Raw genomic sequence first — 20,572 nt, forward strand, 5'->3', positions numbered from 1 at the left:
AGGCTGGGCCTGGAGGCTGAGACCCTTCTCAGAGCTCCTCTGCCTTCCCAGCCCACAGACCTCACTGCCAGCTCCCACTCCACCTCCCTCCAAGCCTCCAAGCACGGAAACCCACCTAGGGATGCCCACCGCCCTCCCTTCCCCATTGTCATGGTAACTGCTGAGCTGGGCCTCATCAGACCCAGGGGGCCTGGAACTGGCACTGCTCTCGGTGGTGGCGCGCTGAGCATGCTGGGAAGCTCGCAGGGGCCACCTTACATATGTGTGAGCAGAGTGCCTGCCCCCCACCCCGCTCCACCCCCTCGCCCATGCTGGCCACTTCTCTGCATCCAGGAGCCCGGGGCGCCTCGAGGAGGAGCCCAAGGGGGTGGGGAACTGCAGCCCCGCAGACTTTGGACTCTGTTTCCTCCAGGCTCCCCTTCTCCCCCTCCCACCCTCCTCCTCCAGGCAGTCAGTGCCCCTCGACCTTTGAGCTTTCCCCCTCTTCCTCTAGAGGGATTTCAACCCCTAGTTTAAAGAGAGGAAACAGGCTCTAGGAGCAGGGAGCTGCCTAAACCCTGCACATGAGGAAGGTAGTGGTAAGACCAAGATGGGGGGCCAGGGGTCAGGCAGCTCAGCCCTGGGACCTACTGAGAAGAGTGGAACAAGGGGCTCCTGAAACCTCCCCAAATCGAGCCAGGGACCAAGGGGAATCCCCAGATGTCAGTGCCTGTTAGAAGCCCTAGACTCAAGACCCTGCTCTGCCTGCCACTTGGAGCCACCATTTCACGTCGCTGATCCTCAGTTTTCTCATCTGTAAAATGGAACGGTGAGAACTGCCTTTCGGGGTGGTTGCCAGGATTAACGGGATGGCTCAGGTGTAAAGCCCAAGGCACAAGCGACAGTTACTACCCTCCTTCCCTCCCCGACAGTCCTGCACCTGTCCTGGCCTCCTGACCTGTTCTCACTTTTCATGCCAGTCCCTCCTACCCCAGTGCACAGCAGGAAGCCCGGGGACAGCCCCTGGGTCCCAGCATGTGCTTCAGGTGCACACTCCGGGGCATTAAGGGCTCTGGAACTACTGAGGACACCCCACCCACCCCTCCAACCGCACCCCGGGGGCAGATCACCAAGACGTCTCCCCTGGCATGTCACCCGGCTCCAGCTCCTGTCCTATCAAAGCCCCTTCCCCTCGTGAGCCGCGGATCGCTGACAAATTCTCGCCCCCTCCCTAGTTCCCAGCCCCCAGCCCTCGGTGACACCTTTCCCTCCGGTTGTCACCCCGTTTGGTGCTCGCAGCAAATGTCACTGTCCCCATTTTCCCCGCCGATCCCCCACCGCGGCCGCACTCCCGCACCCTCTCCGCTGCTCTTGTGGGTGGGCCCCGGAAAGGTCAGGCGTCCTGAGGGGCAGTGCCCCTCCCCGGAAAGTTGAGGCTCCCTCCCCGGCCGCTCTCACATGTCCTTGGCGGGCAGGTTCTTCCCCTCCACGATGCGGATGTACAGCGAGCTGCGCTTGGCCATCGCGGGGTCCCGGCTCGGGGAAAGCCAGACACCGGGGTCCAGGGTGGCGGGCGGCGGGCGCTGGACTGGGCGCCGCGGGGGGCGGGCCGGGGAGGGAGGTGGGGGGCGGGGCGGCGGGGGCGGGGCTTCGCTGCCACTCCACTCACCCCGCCCCCGCCCCACGTGCGGGGGACACTGCGCCCGGGCCAGCCAATCTGCGACCGGGGTTCCCCGGGGCGGGACGGGGCCGGTCGGGGCCGCAGCGCTCATTGGCCACCTGGGGCGTGGGGGGCGGGGCCTGGGCGGAGGCGCTGACGCTAGCTGGGCTGCCGGCGCGGTGGCTCGAGGGGGGCGCCGCTGGAGGTGCGGGTGGGGGATCAGGGCCGCGTGGCCTGGGCCGTGGGTGCGTGTGGGCGGCGGGTGTGGTTCGAGCGCGAGTACCGAGGAGCACCCAGTACCGGGGGATGGGGGGTGACTCTGACTGTAAGCTGGAGACACGCGGGCCTGGGCGGGGAGCGCGCGCAAGGAGGGGACACGTTCCCACCGCGCCAGGGCCACCGGAGTCTGGCGCGTGGTAAGGCCCTGCGTGGATGTGAGTTGAGTGAATGAGCGTTCGGACGAATGTAACAAACAGCAAACAGGAGTGTTTATATCACAGCCACCTGGACCCAGAAGGACACAGAGAGAGCACGGGCAGCTCAGAGGTTTTGGAAACTGGCATTTGGGTCTGAGAGACCTGTTTTTGTTTTGATTTTTTGTGCACCTGCTTGGGAGGAGCGGCTTTCAAAAATTGTCACCTCATTTACTCCTCCTGCGTCCCCCCACAGTGGGAACCTGGATGAGGTTCACAGTGGGAAGATTTCCTGTTGGAGGGTCAGGAGGTCACATAGGTAGCACGGGGCGGGGCCAGGTTTGCCAAGCTTGGCCTCCCAAGTACTCCCTGATGGCAGGTCTTTCCACTGGGGCGAGATCCTTCTCACAGATTCTGTCCAGAGCGGAGTTTCTAGAATTATCCATCTTCATGGCTCAGTCTTGGGGCCCTGCAGAGCAGTGACTGGCCCTGGGGAGCTGGCTCCCCTGAGGGCATTGTCGCAAGCATGACCGCAGAGTTGGGTCGGGATCCAGCTTCACCACTCACTCCCTTGCTGGGTGACCCTGGGCAGCTTCCTGAGCTTGTGAGCTGGTTCAGTTTCATCGACTGCAAAGAGGTCGTGAGAGCAGAAACACCTGCCCAAAGTACACAGGAGATATTGTGATGTGCTGGCTCACGCTTGTAATCCCAGCACTTTGGGAGGCCGAGGTGGGCGGATCATCTGAGGTCACCTGGCCAACACGGCGAAACCCCATCTCAACTAAAAATACAAAAATTAGCCGGGCATGGTGGTGGGTGCCTGTAATCCCAGCTACTCGGGAGGCTGAGGCAGGATAATCGCTTGAACCTGGGAGTGGGAGGTTGCAGTGAGCTGAGATGGAGCCACTGTACTCCAGCCTGAGTAAAGGAGTGAGACTGTCTCAGAAAACAAAGTACACAGGAGATATTGTGTGTGGGGGGCTGTCTAGCACAGATTCTAGTTTCTGTTTTCCTATTTTGTTATTTGTATGGTACATGCACATTTGATCAAATTCAAAAGATACTGAGAGTTTGCAATTACTACAATGAAAAGTAAGTCTCTAGCCGGGTGTGGTGGCTCACGCTCATAATCCCAGCACTTCAGGAAGGTGAGGCGGGTAGATCACCTGAGGTCAGGAGTTCAAGACCAGCCTGGCCAACATAGTGAAACCCCGTCTCTACTAAAAATACAAAAAATTAGCTGGACATGGTAGCGGGCACCTGTGATCCCAGCTACTAGGGAGGCTGAGGCAGGAGAATCGCTTGAACCTGGGAGGTGGAGGTTGTAGTGAGCCGAGATCGCGCCATTGTACTCCAGCCTGGGCAACAAGAGCAAAACTCTGTCTCAAAAAAAAAAAAGAAAAGTAAGTTTTGCGAGTCTCACCCAGCCACACAGATTCCCTCCCACAGGCATCTAGTGTTCTTAGTTCCTTGTGAGTCGTTCTGGCAGCAGTCTCTACTTATATATATATTTTTTTTTTCTTTTATACACAAATAGTAGCTTACGGTTTACACTTACAGTTTCACTTATTTTAACTTGGAGAGCCATACATATTTATACATAAGAAAACATCCTGGCCAGGCGCTCAGGCCTGTAATCCCAACACTTGGGAAGGCCAAGGCAGGAGGATCGCTTGAGCCCAGGAGTTTGAGGCTGCAGTGAGCTATGATTGCACCACTGCACTCCAGCCTGGGCAACTGAGGGAGAATGTCTTTTATTTTTATATTTATTTATTTATATATTTTTTGAGATGGAGTCTTACTCTGTCGTCCAGGCTGGTGTGCAGTGATGGGATCTTACCTCACTGCAACCTCTGCCTCCCTGGTTCAAGTGATTCTCCTGCCTCAGCCTCCTGAGTAGCTGGGATTACAGGCACCCACCACCACACCGGCTAATTTTTGTATTTTTGGTAGAGACAGGGTTTCACCATGTCAGCCAGGCTGGTCTCGAACTCCTGACCTCACATAATCCACCCACCTCAGCCTCCTAAAATGCTGGGATTACAGGTGTGAGCCACTGTGCCTGGCTGAAAATGTGTCTTTTAAAAGAAAGAAAGAAAAAAAACTGAGAGACTGAGGTGGGCAGATCACCTGAGGTCAGGAGTTTGAGACCAACCTGGTCAACATGCTGAAACCCCATCTCTACTAAAAATACAAAAATTAGCTGGCCGTGGTGGCACACGCCTGTAGTCCCAGCTACTCAGGAGGCTGAGGCAGGAGAATCGCTTGAACCTGGGGGGAGGCGGAGGTTGCAGTGAGCCAAGATCGCGCCACTGCAGTCCAGCCTGGGCAACAGAGCAAGACCTTGCCTCAAAAAAAAAAAAAAAAAAAAAAAAAAGAGAGAGAGAAAGCAAGCAAGCATGCTCATTCTCTCTGTCATTGGGCAGACATACCATCTCTCTTCAACAGGTCTGGGTTCCCTGTTAGTGGACAGGCTGATTGTTGCCAACATTTGCTTTTACCTGACAACTGCATGGCTCACACATTTTGCATGGGAGCAAATGCAGCTGAGAATAAATTCCTAGAAAAGGAATCTCCAGGCCAGAAGACACGTGCATGCAGAAAGTCCATTGGATTTGCCATGTTTCCTGAGTTGGTGGCTGTTTCCGAGTACAGGGCCACCAACATTCAGGAGAATGTCAGCTCCCCCGGTCCTAGTAGCCCACTCGTTATCAGTCTTGTAATCCTTTTTCTTTTTTTTGAGACGGAGTCTCGCTCTTGTGCCCAGGCTGGAATACAATGGCGCGATCTTGACTCACTGCAACCTCTGCCTCCAGGTTCAACCAATTCTCCCATCTCAGCTTCCCAAGTAGCTGGGATTACAGGCACCTGCCATCATGCTCAGCAAATTTTTGTATTTTTGTAGAGACAGGGTTTCACCATGTTGGCCAGGCTGGTCTTGAACTCCTGACTTCAGGTGATCCACCCGCCTCAGCCTCCCAAAGTGCTGGGATTATAGGCTTGAGTCACCGCGCCCGGCCTCTTTTTTTTTTCTTTTTTCTTTTTTTTTTTAGAGAGACATGGTCTTGCTCTGTGGACCCTGCTGGAGTGCAGTGGTAGGATCACGGCTCACTGTAGCCTTGACCTCCTGGGCACAAGTGATCCTTCCACCTCAGCCTCTGGAGTAGCTGGGACCATGGCATATACCACCATGCACCACTAACTTTTTATTTTTTTGTACAGATGGTGTCTCACTATGTTGCCTAGGCTAGTCTTAAACTCCTGGCCTCAAGCAATCCTCCTACCTCAACCTCTCAAATACCTTTGACTGTAGGCACAAGCCAACATTTATGGCTAATTTAAAATTTTTTTGTAGAGATGAGGTCTTACTATGTTGCCCAGGCTGGTCTCGACCTCCTGGCGTCAGGCAATCCTCCTGCCTCAGCCTCTCAAGTAGCTTTGACTATAGGCACAAGCCAACATGTACGGCTAATTTTTAAATTTTTTTTTTATAGAGATGAGGTCTTGCTATGTTGTTGCCCAGGCTGGTCTCGAACTCCTGGCCTCAAGCGATCCTCCCACCTCAGCCTTCCAAGAGAGGCCCTTGGGGCCTAAACCATGGCTGGTCTCCCTAGAACAGTCCAGCCAGCACATCTCTCTCTCCCCCAGAGCCTTCAACCACCTCTGCCAAGAGTTCCAGACCCCACAATGACCTGGTCACCAGCCCTTCTAGATTATAGCTGCACAAAACAGATGTAAACAAATGAAATCCTCCCTTCTCCAGAGCAGTAGACCCTTGGTAATGCCACCCACAATCCCCTTAGCTTTGTCGTGCTACGCTTTCCCGGTTTCTGGTTCAAAGCAGCCAGAACCAATTCCAACTAAACAAAAAAGGTTCATTAGATGGATATCTAGTATGTCACAAATTCTCCAGAGAACCAGGCACAAAGGCCCCACGTCACACTGTACAAGTGGCTTGGTGCAGATGCCCCCATCGCTGGCCCTGGCACCAGACCCCTCATCTCACTCCAGCATGGGACGCCCTGTGCTGCCGCTGCAACTGTTACACTCCAAATCCCTCTTCAAGACAAGGCCGGGAAAGCCAGCGATAGATTGTTGGCATCTGTGCTGGGAGCCAAGAGAAGGAGGCCCCTGGACAGAGAGAAAGGGGGTTCTTGTGCTTGGGAGCCCAAAGAGTGGCTAGATTCACTGCAGTATCTTAAATTTCTCCATGTCAGTTCGAGACCAGCCGGAGCATCACAGCAAGAACCCGTCTCTACAAAAAAATTAAAAAATTAGCCGGGCATCGTGGTGCTCACCTGCAGTCCCAGCTACTTGGGAGGCTGAGGCAAGAGGATTGCTTGAACCCAGGAGGTTGAGGCTGCAGGGAGCTATGATCATGCCACTCCACTCCAGCCTCAGCGACAAATTGAGACCTTGTCTCTTAAAAAAAATAAATACATAGGCCCGGCTTGGTGGCTCATGCCTGTAATCCCAGCACTTTGGGAAGCTGAGGTGGGCTGAGCCCAGGAGTTCGAGACTAGCCTGGGAAGCACTGTGAAACCCCCTCTCCACAAAAAAATACAAAAAAAAAAAAAAAAAAAAAGGAGCCATGAGTGGTGACATGAGCCTGTAGTCCCAGCTAGTTAGGAGGATCACCTGAGCCCAGGAGGTGGAGGCTGTGGGGAGCTGTGATTGCACCACTGCACTCCAGCCTGGGCGATAGAGCGAGATCCTGTCTCAAAAAAAAAGAAAGAACAAACAAAAATAAACAATGCCAGGCACAGTGGCTCACGCCTGTAATCCCAGAACTTTGGAAGGCCGAGGCGGCCAGATCACTTGAGGTCAGGAGTTCAAGACCAGCCTGGCCAACGTGGTGAAACCTTGTCTCTACCAAAAATACAAAAAAATTAACTGGGCATGATTAACTACTCAGGAGGCTGAGGCACGAGAATTGCTTGAACCCAGGACACAGAGGTTGCAGTGCGTTGAGATTGCGCCACTGTGCTCCAGCCTGGGTGACAGAGGGAGACCCTGTCTCAAAAATAAATAAATAAAAATTTAAAAATAAATTAATTTAAAAATGGTATTTCTCCATGTCACACCCCAGATGACAGCCTTTAGCACCCACTAGATGTCCCCTGGACTCCTGGCACCCACAGTTTTCTCATTTGATTCTCATGACACCCTGTTGGGTAGATAATCACCTCTATTTGCCTGAGATTCCTGTGACATACCAAGAATCCTACAGCACACTCCATTTCAGAAGGAAACTGGGGCCCGGGCACAGTGGCTCACTCCTGTAATCCCAGCACTTTGGGAGGCCGAGGCAGGTGGATCACTTGGTGGTGGTCAGGAGATCAAGACCAGCCTAGCCAACATGGTGAAATCCCCGTCTCTACTAAAAAAAATACAAAAATTAGCTGGGTGAGGTGGTGGCGCATGCCTGTAACCCCAGCTACTCGGGAGGCTGAGGCAGGAGAATCGCTTGAACCCGGGAGGTGGAGGTTGCCATGAGCCAAGATTGGGCTACTGCACTCCAGCCTGGGCGACAGAGTGAAACTCTGTCTTAAAAGAAAAAAATAAAAAAATAAAGAAGGCTCCCTGCCTGGGGGTTGCTGGACTGTTCTGAACACCTGCCATTCTGCTGTAGCTCCAGCCCCTAAGGGCACGTGAACCCCCCTTTTCATCCCCATCATCCCTCCCCATGGGAGCACAGCCTGTGAGCACGGGGACTCCTAGGGCAGAACATCCTTAACACAGGATTCAGCCAGGGAAGAGAGCCAAGTTTTTAGCACATTCCCAGAAACTGCTCTCTGGGGAGGGTGTGAATCAGAGGGTGGGGCCAGGAGGGGAGCCTAGTCCTGGCTCCACCATTTAGTCCAGACACACGAATCTCTGGTGGACATAAAAACAGCCAGGCACAGTGGCTCACACCTGTATTCCCAGCACTTTGGGAGGCCAAGGCGGGCAGATCGTCAGAAATTCAAGACCAGCCTGGCCAACGTGGTGAAACCCTGTCTCTACTAAAAATACAGAAATTCCCCGGGCATGGTGGCTCATGCCTGTAGTCCTAGCTACTTGGGAGGCTGAGGCAGGAGAATTGCTTGAACCTGGGAGGTGAAGGTAGCAGTGAGCCGAGATTGTGCCACTGCACTCCAGCCTGGGCAATGTCCAAAAAAAAAAAATTAATTTTTTTTTTAGTAGAGCTGGGTTCTTGCCATGTTGCCTAGGATGGTCTCGAACTCATGGGCTCAGGCAATCCTCCTGCCTCAGCCTCCCAAAGCACTGGGATTACAGTCACCATACCCTAGCCTCTGGCTATGTATTTTTAGAGACCCACAATAATGTTTTTATTTATTTTATTTTGTTTATTTATTTATTTTTTTGAGATGGAGTCTCACTCTGTTGCCAGGCTGGAGTGCAGTGGCATGATCTCGGCTCACTGCAACCTCCACCTCCCAGTTTCAAACAATTCTTCTGTCTCAGCCTCCTGAGTAGCTGGGATTACAGAAGTGCGCCACCACGCCCAGCTAATTTTTGTATTTTCAGCAGAGACAGGGTTTCACCATGTTGGCCTGGCTGGTCTTGAACTCCTGACCTCAGGTGATCTGCCCACCTCGGCCTCCCAAAGTGCTGGGAATACAGGCATGAGCCATCGTGCCTGGCTGTTTTTATGTTTTTTAGAATCAGAAGAAAAAAAAAAATATATATATATATATAATACATATTTTTTCGAAACAGGGTCTTACTCTGTTGCCCAGGCCAGTCTAATTTCAAATTCATGACTGTGCACCTCAAGTGGGATTGATTGGTTGGTTGGTGTATGTATGTAGGTATGTATGTATGTATGTATGTATATATGTATGTATGTATGTATGTATGTATGTATGTATGCATTTGAAACAGGATCTTGCTCTGTTGGCTGAAGTGCAGTGGAGCAATCATAGCTCACTGCAGCCTCAATCTCCTGGGTTCAAGCAGTCCTACCACCTCAGCCTCCCATGTAGCTGGGACTACAGGTGCATACCACCACGACTGGCTAATTTTTTTTATTTTTAGTAGAAATGGGGGGAGTCTCATTACGTTGCCCAGGCTGGTCTAGAACTCCTGGCCTCAAGTTATCCTCCTGCCTTGGCCTCCCAAACGGCTGGGACCACAGACATGAGCCACCACGCCCAGTCAAACAGGAGTATAATAGTAATGAATATGTAACAATGAATCTGGCCTGACTGGTATCTGTCAGTCTTTATGTCAAAGCAGTTGTAAAATATACATTTGAATACCTTTTTTTCTTTTCTTTTCTTTTTTTTTTTTTTTTTTTTTTTTGAGACGGAGTCTCGCTCTGTCGCCCAGGCTGGAGTGCAGTGGCGCAATGTCAACTCACTGCAAGCTCCGCCTCCCAGGTTCACGCCATTCTCCTGCCTCAGCCTCCTGAGTAGCTGGGACTACAGGCGCCCACCACTACGCCCGGCTAATTTTTTGTATTTTTAGTAGGGGTTTCACCGTGGTCTCGATATCCTGACCTCGTGATCCGCCCGCCTCGGCCTCCCAAAGTGCTAGGATTACAAGCGTGAGCCACCGCGCCCGGCCCTCTTTTTTCTTTTTTTGAGATGGAGTCTCGCTCTATCACCCAGGCTGGAGTGCAGTAGCGCAATCTCAGGTCAATGCAACCTCTGCCTCCCTGATTCAAGGCATTCTTCTGCCTCAGCCTCCCGAGTAGCCAGAACTTCAGGGACCTGTCACCACGCCTGGGTAATTTCTGTATTTTTAGTAGAGATGGAGTTTCCCCAGGTTGGCCAGGCTGGGCTCAAACTCCTGACCTCAGGTGAGCTGCCCACTTCAGTCTCCCAGAGTGTTAGGATTCCAGGCGTGAGCCACCGTGCCTAGCCACATTTGAATATCTTAACCCATATAAGTCAAACATGCTTAGGGCTCACAAAAGTCACAGTGCACCCTGGCACAGGAGAGGAGGCAGCTCTTGAGTTTTAGTGCATGCTTTTGATATTCACTATAGGTCAATGTCGTTGAAAGAAAAAGTGTTTGAGGCTGGGCACAGTGGCTCACGCCTATAATCCCAGCACTTTGGGAGGCTGAGATGGGAGGATCACTTGAGGCCAGGAGTTCAAGACAAGCCAAGGGAACATAATGAGCCCCCTTTGCTACAAAAAATAAAAATATTAGCCAGTCATGGTAGTGTATGTCTGTAGTTTGAGCTACTCAGAAAGCTGAGGCAGAAAGATTGCTTGAGCCTAGGAGGCGGAGGCTGCAGTGAGGTATGATCGCACCACTGCACTCCAGCGTGGGCGACAGAACAAAACTCTGTCTCCAAAAACAAAAACACCAGGCACGGTGGCTCACACCTGTAATCCCAGTATAGGGTTTCAGTATTGCAAGGTGAAAAAGTTCCAGAGATCTGTTGCACAACGATGTGCATATAGTTAATACTACTGTGCCGTCCACTTAAAAATGGTGAAGATGGGCCAGGCGCGGTGGCTCACGCCTGGAATCCCAGCACTTTGGGAGGCCGAGGTGCGTAGATCGCCTGAGGTCGGGAGTTTGAGACTAGCCTGGCCAACATGGTGAAACTCTGTCTCTACTAAAAATATAAAAATTAGCTGGGCGTGGTGGCGTGCGCCTGTAGTCCCAGCTATTCAGGAGGCTGAGGCAGGGAGAATCGCTTGAACCCAGGAGGTGGAGGTTGCAGTGAGCTGAGATGGCGCCACTGTACTCCAGCCTGAGTGACAGAGAGAGACCTCGTCAAAAAAAAAAAAAGATGGGCTGGGTGCGGTGACTCATGCCTGTAATCCCAGCACTTTGGGAGGCTGAGGTGGGCAGATCACTTGAGCTCAGGCATTCAAGACCAGCCTGGGCAACATGATAAAAAATAAAAATTTTAAAAATAAAGAAATAAGGCCTGGCGTGGTGGCTCACACCTGTAATCCCAGCACTTTGGGAGGCCGAGGCAGGAGGATCACTTGAGGTCAGTAGTTGGAGACCATCCTGGCCAACATGGTGAAACCCTGTCTCTACTAAAAATACAAAGATTACCTGAGCGTGGTGGTGCACACCTGTAGTCTCCCTACTTGGGAGGCTGGGGCAGGAGAATCGCTTGAACTCGGGAGGCGGAGCTTGCAGTGAGACCAGATGGCGCCACTGCACTCCAGGCTGGAGACACAGTGAGACTCTGTCTCAAAATAATAATAATAATAATAAATAAAATAGTTCAGATGGTAAACCTTATGTGTTTTTTACTAGAATAAAAAAAATGCACCCATACCCCAACTTTGTAATATATTTTGGCTATGTAAAACAATTGAAAAGAATTTTATAACTTAACTTTCAAAGCGGTTTGGGGGCAAGTAACTCATTTGATTTGCTCCTGGCCTTGACTTCTCTACCAACATCATGCATTCTTGAGAATCTTAGGATTCTTCCAAAGTGAGAAAATGTGACCTACAAATTGTTTTCATGCGCAGTGATGCATTTTGAAATACTAAATTGAACAATGGATGAAACTGACATAAAGTTGTATTTAGAAGACATTTCAGTAAACATTTACTATTTTTTAATGTTGCAGTTTTAATATTTTGGAGCCAAAGCATTTTCCCCTCTTAAACCTGGAGGAGTTTTAGGAGCTGGAGTCCTCACACCTCTCCTGGAAAAAATTGTCCCTGCTCGAAGGAAAGAGACTCCTGAGCCACCTTCCGTCCTCACCCATCAGACTCTGACAGTGTCTTCTGGTGCCTGTCCTGCTGTGCCACGGCCCAGGGCCCCCAGAGAGGACTTCTGGGAGGAGGCAGGTCCTGGAAGAATGAGACCGAGGGCATTGCTGGAGGAAGAAGGAGAAGCCCAGAAAACCGGATAGGAGGCAGGAGCAGGGGATGAGGAGGAAGCTGGGTGGCAGGTGCAGAGGGTGGCAAGGGTGGCCCTCTCCGAAGGCCAGAGGAGGCCAGCTGTGAACCCGCAAAAGCTGGGCACAGGAGCCAGGGACACAAGGATCCCTGGCAGGCTCTGGGCCAAGTGACAGCTGTATGTTAAGAAGTCCTGGCCGGGAGCGGTGGCTCATGCCTGTAATCCCAGCACTTTGGGAGGCCAAGGTGGGTGGATCACGAGGTCAGGAGTTCAAGACCAGCCCGGCCAAGATGGTGAAACCCCGTCTCTACTAAAAATACAAAAATTAGCCGGGCGTTGTGGCAGTTGCCTGTAATCCCAGCTACTCGGGAGGCTGAGGCAGAGAATCGCTTGAACCCGGGAGGCAGAGGTTGCAGTGAGTCGAGATCATGCCACTGCACTGTAGCCTGGGCGACAGAGCAGGACTCCGTCTCAAAAAAAAAAAAAAAAACAAACAAAAAACAAAACAAAACAAAACAAAACATAAAAAATCCTGGCTGGCCAGAGGGGCAGGCTGGGAGGCATCAGAGGCCAGATGGGGCTCTATCCCCAGCTTCCCCCTACCCCACCAATCTTGACACTCCTACTGCACCATTTAGACAGATACCATTGAATAACAGTTTTAAAGCCAAGGTCCACAAGCTGGGCTTGGTGGCTCAATGCCTGTCATCCCAGCAATTTGGGAGGCCAAGGCGGAGGATCGCTTGAAGCCTGGAGTTCAAGACCAGCCTGGGCTACATAGCGAGACCCTGCCTTTACGAAAAATAAAGAAATTAGCCAGGCATGGTGGTGCACACCTGTAGTGCCAGCTACTCAAGAGGCAGAGGTGGGAGAATCGCTTGAGCTCAGAGGTCACGGCTGCAGTGAGCTGTGATTGTGCCACTGCACTCCAGCCTGGGTGACAGAGCAAGACCCTGTCTCCAAAAACAAAAAGCAAAAACCACAAAAAATCAAGGTCCACAGTGAAGATCGCAGGCTCTGGAGCCAGACAAGTGAGTTCAAATCCTACCTCCACTGCTATGATAGGAGCTGCTGTGTGACTGTGGGCCAGTTATTCAGCCTCTCTGGGCTTCATCTGCCTAATCTGTAGAGTGGGGCAATGGTGACTGCACCCCGCAGAGTGGCTGGGAACAGAGTGTGCTGGTAAGCCACTTGGTCACCAGACTGCAGAGGGCACCTCCCTAGGGCAAGCACTCAGGACATCCTCACGTTAGTCCCCAGAAGCAGAGGAGCAGGGCTGTTCTCACCATCCACCCCACCCCCACTTTTTTTTTTTTTTTTTTTTGAGACGGAGTTTCGCTCTGTGGCCCAGGCTGGAGTGCAATGACGTAATCTCGGCTCACTACAACCTCCGCCTCCCAGGTTCAAGTGATTCTCCTGCCTCAGCCTTCTGAGTAGCTGGAATTACAGGTGTGTGCAACCACACCCTGCTAATTTTTGTATTTTTAGTAGAGACAGGGTTTCACCATGTTGGCCAGGCTGGTCTTGAACTTCTGACCTCAAGTGATCTGCCTGCCTCGGCCTCCCAAAGTGCTGGGATTACAGGCGTGAACCACTGTACCCTGCTAATTTTTGTATTTTTAGTAGAGACAGAGTTTCGCCACGTTGGCCAGGCTGGTCTCGAACTCCTGACCTCAAGTCATCCACCTGCCTCGGCCTCCCAAAATGCTAGGACTACAGGCATAAGCCATCATGCCCAGCCTCACCATCCCCCTTTCATGGATGCAGAAATCATGGACTGAACCCTTAACTCTGCACCGGCCAGCCTCAACACACCAGGTCCTCACCAAGGACTCTGGGGCTAGATGCTGGTGTCCTGTCCACTTCATAGATAAGGAGCTGCAAAGTCACAATGACAAATTCACCCCCCTCCTAGCACAGCCCCCAGCCCCCAGAGGTCAGAAAGAAAGACCCTCCTCTGAGAGAGAGAAAGACAGACAGACAGAGAGAAACAGATGGAGAAACATAGAGGCAGACAGAGACAGGAAATCAGAAAGAGAAAATTCAGGCTCATGCCTGTAATCCCAGCACTTTGGGAGGCCAAGGCAGGTGGATCACCTGAGGCTAGGAGTTCGACACCAGCCTGGCCAACATATTGAAACCCCGTCTCTACTAAAAATACAAAAAAATTAGCCAGGTGTGGTGGCAGGTGCCTGTGATCCCAGCTACTCGGGAGGCTGAGGCACGAGAATCACTTGAACCCAGGAGGCGGAGGTTGCAGTGAGCTGAGATAGAGCCATTATACTCCAGCTTGGGCAACAAGAGCAAAACTCTGTCTTTAAACAAACAAACAAACAAAAAACCCAAGAGAGAAAATTCAGAGGCCAGGAGTGGTGGCGTGAACCTATAATCCCAGCTACTTGGGAGGCTGAGGTGTGAGAATCGCTTGAACCCGGGACATGGAGGTTGCCGTGAGCTGAAATTGCGCCACTGCATTCCAGCCTTGGTGACAGAGCGAGACTCTGTTTCCAAAAGGAAAAAAAGAGAAAATTCAGAAACAGAGAGGGCTGCTCTGAACACCCAGACTGAAGTAGGGGTGAGGGTGGGGGGAATGTTGCCTCCAGTTTTCCCAGGGACCCCTTGTGGGAGGTGGGGTGGGAAGAGGTTGCAGGTCCCCTCTGGGCATCTCAGGGGTGGCCGAGAATGGTCTTCAGCAGAGGCGAAGGTGGACAGAGGCAGGCATAGGGCTGGTGACAGGTGTCACCTTAGGATGTGCCCTGAGTCCATGGGGATCCCAAAGGGGAGCAGGGCATGGCTGCCAGGAGGGCTTCAGCCCTGCAGTAAAGAGAGGGTTTCTGTGTGGTCTTAGACTCTGATGCTCTCCTTTCCCTTTTTGCTTTCTTTCTTTTTAATTTTTTTTTTTTTTTGACACAGAGTCTCGCTCTGTTGCCCAGGCTGGAGTGCAGTGGCGTGATCTTGGCTCATTGCATCCTCTGCCTCCCAGGTTCAAGCAGTTCTCCTGCCTCAGCCTCCCAAATAGCTGGGATCACAGGCACCTGCCACCATGCCCAGCTAATTTTTTTGTATTTTTAGCAGAGACGAGGTTTCACCATGTTGGCCAGGCTGGTCTCCAGCTACTGACCTCAAGTGATCCTCCTGCCTCGGCCTCCCAAAGTGCTGTGATTACAGGTGTGAGCCACCGTGCCCAGCCAAAATTGTTGTTGTTGTTATTGTTTTTCTTTTTGGAGGGCTGGGTGTGATGGCTCATGCCTGTAACCCCAGCTACTCCGGAGGCTAAGGCGCGAGAATCACTTGATCCTGGGAGGTGGAGGTTGCAGTGAGCTGAGAAGACAGAGTGCCTGAGTGACAGAGTAAGACTCTGTCTCAAAACAAAAATAATTAAAAAAAAGAAAAGAAAAGAAAAAGAAAAAAACTGCTAAATTTTTTGTAGAGATGATGTCTCACTGTGTTGCCCAGGTTGGTCTCCAACTCCTGGACTCAAGCCATCCTCCCACCTCGGCCTCCCAAAGTGCTGGGATTAGAGGTGTGAGCCACTGCATCCCACCTGTACCCTTTTCTCTGAGGCCTCCTGGAGCTGCAGTCCCTTAATCCCCCCAGCCCCAGCCCCTGTGGGTGAAAACTGTTGCCCCCTCTCAGAGTGAGAAACTGACACGTAGCAAGGCAAGTGAAGCCCCAGGAGTGGGTGTTACCTGCCAGCCCAAAGCTGGGAGTCCAGAGTCTTGGGTCCAGATCTCTGCCATAGACTCTGGGAGCAACCAAGGACACGCTGCTCCCACTGAGACTGGAGATGGTCCCAGGGGGCTTCCTGGAAGAGGTGGCACCTGAGCTGGGCTTGAAGGAGAAGGGCTGGGGTTGGGAGAAAGAACAGGAGGAAGGGCTGGGAAGTGGGGGAAAGAGGCCAGGTGCAGCTCTGAGGGCACTCCCCGAGCAGAGATGGCTCAGGGCTGGGTGAGACAACGTGATTCCAAGGGGACTCTCGCCTCCAGAACCCTGTGCAGGACCTGGCCAGGACTCTTCTGACTCCACAAGGAGAAAAATGTGTGTGCAAGCGAGGGGACTTGGGATGGGGCCAGTGCAGCTGCGGCTGGAACGTAAACCTGTCGTGGCTTCTGGCGCCACAGCCACCCCGAGCCGGGGAAAGGGCCCTGGCTCGGCTGATGAGAACCAGGAGCCAGGATGGAGCCACCGTGGGGGCACGGGAGGGTGGAGGTGACGGCTCTTGTTTTTCAGCCTGACCCTTGCCCATCCACTACTCCCCCCATCCACTACTCCCACAGATCCTGGGCACTGTGGGTAACGGGAACCCTGGCCTCTAGATGCCCCCAGCCCTTGGATCACTGGTGTCCCCCCACCACTTAGCCGCCCCCAGTAGGCCCCCCACCATCCCCCTGCATCTCTGCCTTGGCTCCGCCTGGGATCTTCTGCGTGGCTGTTCCCCCATCCCTCCAGTGCCTGACGCCACGCAGTGTCTTGCTAACCCACAATTCTCCAGACTATTCCATTGATGCTTGCTAGATAGACATGGACATTTTGCATACAGAGAACTGCACAAATATTTTATTTATTTTTTTGAGATAGGGTCTCACTCCGTTGCCCAGGCTGGAGTGAAGTGGTGCAATCATAGCTCACTGCAGCCTCAATCTCCTGGGCCTGAGCAATCTTTCCACCTCAGCCTCCTAAGTAACTGGGACTACAGATGCATGCCAGCACGCTCAGATAATTAAAAAAAAATTTTTTTTTTTTAGAGTCAGGGGGCTCGCTGTGTTGCCCAGGCTGGTCTCGAACTCCTGGCTTCTAGCAATCTGCCTACCTCAGCCTCTCAAAGTGCTAGGATTCCAGGTGTAAGCCACCACATTCAGCTAAAGTGCACAAATCTTATGTGGACAGCTCGAGGAAGTCTTACACAGGCCTACGACTGCATCATCATCTCCCAGATCAAGAACTTAGAACATTCCCAGCCCCAGGTGGCTTCCTTGTGTCCCATACCAGTCATCACCACCTCCGGGAATAACTTCTATCCCAATTTATTGCCATAGATTACTCCCACCTGCTTTTTTGAGATAGGGTCTCACTCTGTCACCCAGACTGGAGTGCAGTGGCACAATCACAGCTCACTTCAGCCTCCAACTTCTGTGCTCAAGTGATCCTCCTGCCTCAGCCTCCTGAGAAGCTGGGATGATAGGCCTGCACCACCATGCCCGGCTAATTTTTTTTTTAAGGTGGGGTCTTGCTATGTTGCCCAAGCTGGTCTCAAACTCCTGGGCTCAAGTGATTCACCCCCCACAACTGGCCTCCCAAAGTGCTGGGATTACAGGCGTGAGCCACTGTGCCCACCTGGCTCTCCTGCCTGCTTTTGCTGTTTATATAAATGGAATCCTACAGTGTATATTCGCTTGTGCCTGGCTTCTTTGCCAATGTTACGTGCAGGGGAGTCACCTATGTCGCTGAACAGCATTCTACGGTGTGGGTGGAGGCCCCACAACCTGCCTCTTCACTAGCCTGTGGATGAACGTCTGTTGTTTCCTGTCTGGGTCTGTTATGAAGAAGGCTGATCTGAATGCTCTTACACGTGTCTTTTTTTTTTTTTTGAGACAGAGTCTCACTCTGTGGCCCAGGCTGGAGTGCAGTGGCACAATCGCGGCTCAACGCAGCCTCTGCCTTCCGGGTTCAAGAGATTCTCCTGCCTCCACCTCCCGAGTAGCTGGGACTACAGGTGCCCACCACCAGGCCTGGCTAATTTTTGTATTTTTAGTAGAGACGGGGTTTTGCCATGTTGGCCAGGCTGGTCTCAAACTCCTGACCTCAAGTGATCCGCTCCCCTTGGCCTCCCAAAACACATGTCTTTTGGGAGGCTCAGTGCGCATTTCTCATGGGGAGATGTCTAGAAGCAGAATTGCTGGGGCCTAGGGCAGGTGTAGAACACTGGATTCTAAACAGGCCGGTTCTTACTGTGCCTCTCCAAGCATTTCACACGCGTTCCCACCACCTTCCCAGGGGACCTACCACGCGTCTCCTTCACCTCCCTTTATTCTCCCAGTAACGGAAACTTCAGATCCGTCAGCCTCTGTTTTGCAGAGCAGGGCAGCCCTCCTGACTTTGCTCCTATCCTGGTGGGCCTAGGGCACACCCGTCACAGCTAAAGGGGCCACTGGGTTGGCCAACAAGGAGGGAGCCCTTTCGTGCAGGCTGAGAGCCTCTCTCTGTCTCTTTCTCTTTTTTTTTTTCTTTTTTTGTTTTTTGAACAACTTACTCACTGCACCTCTGCCTCCGGTTCAATGAATCTCTGCCTCACCTCCAATACTGGTTTACAGGCTCCGCCACCCCGCATTATTTATTTTTAGTAGAGAGGGAGTTTCACCTTATTGGCCAGGCTGGTCTTGAACTCCTGACCTCCAGTGATCCACCCACCTTGGCCTCCCAAAGTGCTAGGATTCCAGGCATGAACCATCACGCCCAGGCCCTGAGAGCTTCTTTCATGGCACTTTGGTACTGTCTGTTTGCAGTCCATCCCTCTGTGGCCTGGCCACCCCTTTACCCCCAGGATAGAGACTGTGGTCAAGCTATTCCTACACCCAGTGCCCAGCACACAGCTTGATGTGGACAACAGGGAACCAGCGGCCCACAGAAAGGTGGGGTGGGAGAGAACAGCTTAGAGGCAAATGTCTCCTACTTTGAGGACTAAGCCCAAAGATGTAGCTTCAAGGTCCAGTTTCTCTGCTTGGGCCTGAGGAAAGCTTTTTACTTTTTGGGATCTTAGTATGAGCCTGGTGTCCCTCCAGGGTCCAGGTGGGCCCTTCCATTCACCCCAGCCTTAGACCCAAGGCAGATGAATTGAGTACAACCAAGACCCATTGGCCACACCCTTCCCAGGCCCTGAGAGGTCACTTCCTGGACAGCCCAGGCTGGAACCGGCCCACAGTGGGAACAGAAGGGGTCTCCCACTGGAGACAGGGCCTCCAGTCAATGTCTGTGACATTCATGGAGATCCCTCTGGGACTCGGTGGCTGGTCAGAGGGGTCGAGGCAGGGCCCTGGGCAGCGGGTGGACAGGCTCCGTGATCAGAGGGACCGTCACCCACCCCGCCCTTGGCCGTCAGCCCAGACCCAGGTTCCTCTCTTCCCAGAAGTTCATCCCCCTAAATGGACTTACGTGCTTAGCTCTCATTAACCTTCTGAACCTTCCAGAAAGGGAGTGGAAACGTCCTACCTCATCTCCTGCTGAGGAAGCCTGAGTAGGAGTGGAAGAAGATAAAGGGACCCCCCCAAGGGCTGCTGCTGGGGCCAGAGATGTGGGGGTCCCAGGCAAGGGTGTTGTCCTGAGCAGGGTCTCTACACCAGCTCGGTCACCAAGGGGGCTCTGCAGGTTCACCCAGCAGAGGTGGCAGAGCTGGACACCTCTGCCTCTCTCTTAGGGATCCTTGACTCCGTCTGCACCAGCCCAGCACTCCCCCGCCAGCTGCCCCTCACTTCCCTCTTCCAGCAATTCTTTTTTTTTTTTTTTTTGAGGCGGAGTCTTGCTCTGTCTCCCAGGCTGGAGTGCAGTGGCGCAACCTTGGCTCACTGCAAGCTCTGCCCTCTGGGTTCACGCCATTCCCCTGCCTCAGCCTCCCGAGTAGCTGGGACTACAGGCGCCCGCCACCACGCCTGGCTGATTTTTTGTATTTTTAGTAGAGACGGGTTTTCACCATGTTAGCCAGGATGGTCTCGATCCCCTGACTTTGTGATCCGCCCGCCTCAGCCTCCCAAAGTGCTGGGATTACAGGTGTGAGCCACCGCGCCCAGCCCAGCAATTCTTTTTATTGTTTTTTTTGAGACAGAGTCTTGCTCTGTCGTACAGTGGTGCGATCTCAGCTCACTGCAACCTCCGCCTCCCGAGTTCAAGCAATTCCCCTGCCTCAGGCTCCCGAATAGCTGGGATTACAGGTGTGAGCCACCGCACCCGGCCCAAGGGCCCATCTTAATTAACACTGCTACTGTGCGTGAGGCCTGTGCTGGGCAGGGGCTCCCTGGGCTGGGCTGAAGTGACCAGGGGTGGCTGGCATGGGTGGTCTGAGTCTCCAGGTCTGTGTTCTCATTTCTCACCTGTCTCCCTCCGTCCCTTCACCCCAGCAGAGACGGATTACAGCCCGCACCATGGGTGGCCAGGAGATAATCTTTCTTTTAATTTTGTATTTTATTTATTTATTTATTTTTTGAGACACAGTCTCGCTTTGTCACCCAGGCTGGAATGCAATGGCGTGATCTCAGCTCAGTGCAACCTCCAACACCTGGGTTCAAGCGATTCTCCTGCCTCAACCTCCTGAGTAGCTGGAATTACAGGCGTGTGCCACCACGCCCAGCTAATTTTTGTATTCGAGATATTCTTTTGTATTCGATATACTCTTTTTTTTTTTTTTTCGAGATGGCGTCTTGCTCTGTCACCCAGGCTGGAGTGCAGTGGCGCTATCTCAGCTCAGTGCAACCTCCCTCCTGGGTTCAAGAGATTCTACTGTCTCAGCCTCCTGAGTAGCTCGGATTACAGGTGTATACTACCACGGCCAGCTAATTTTTGTATTTGAGATATTCTTTTTTTTTTTTTTTTTTTTTTTGAGACAGAACCTCACTCTGTTGCCCAGGCTGGAGTGCAGTGGCACAATCTTGGCTCATTGCAATCTCCACCTCTTGGGTTCAAGAGATTCTCCTGCCTC

At 52.5% G+C, this 20,572-nt stretch overlaps 2 protein-coding genes across 4 annotated transcripts in view; both read right to left on the reverse strand.

The window, feature by feature from the left end:
- The window catches only part of RASA4B (RAS p21 protein activator 4B), a 32,366-nt gene extending 30,794 nt beyond the window's left edge, over positions 1-1,572 (reverse strand). For 2 of the 3 annotated variants that reach the window (XR_009214760.1, XM_032756175.2), the window contains exon 1: positions 1,438-1,572. Coding sequence is in view for 1 of the 3 variants with exons in the window: in XM_032756175.2 (XP_032612066.1) it covers positions 1,438-1,502 (65 nt within the window). In the remaining 2 variants the exon portion in view is untranslated. Of the gene's footprint in view, positions 1-1,336 lie in introns of all 3 variants that reach the window. The other variant, XM_032756193.2, reaches the window with a different exon arrangement.
- Positions 1,573-1,644: 72 nt separating this feature from the next.
- UPK3BL2 (uroplakin 3B like 2) overlaps positions 1,645-20,572 on the reverse strand; it is a 39,662-nt gene continuing 20,734 nt past the window's right edge. Inside the window, exons 7-8 of the mRNA XM_032754660.2 lie at positions 1,940-2,143; positions 1,645-1,838 (exon numbers count right to left, since the gene is read on the reverse strand). Coding sequence (XP_032610551.2) covers positions 1,645-1,838; positions 1,940-2,143 — 398 coding nt within the window. The remainder of the gene's footprint in view (positions 1,839-1,939; positions 2,144-20,572) is intronic.

Source organism: Hylobates moloch, unplaced genomic scaffold (assembly GCF_009828535.3).
Source record: "Hylobates moloch isolate HMO894 unplaced genomic scaffold, HMol_V3 SCAFFOLD_1, whole genome shotgun sequence".
NCBI lineage: Eukaryota > Metazoa > Chordata > Mammalia > Primates > Hylobatidae > Hylobates > Hylobates moloch.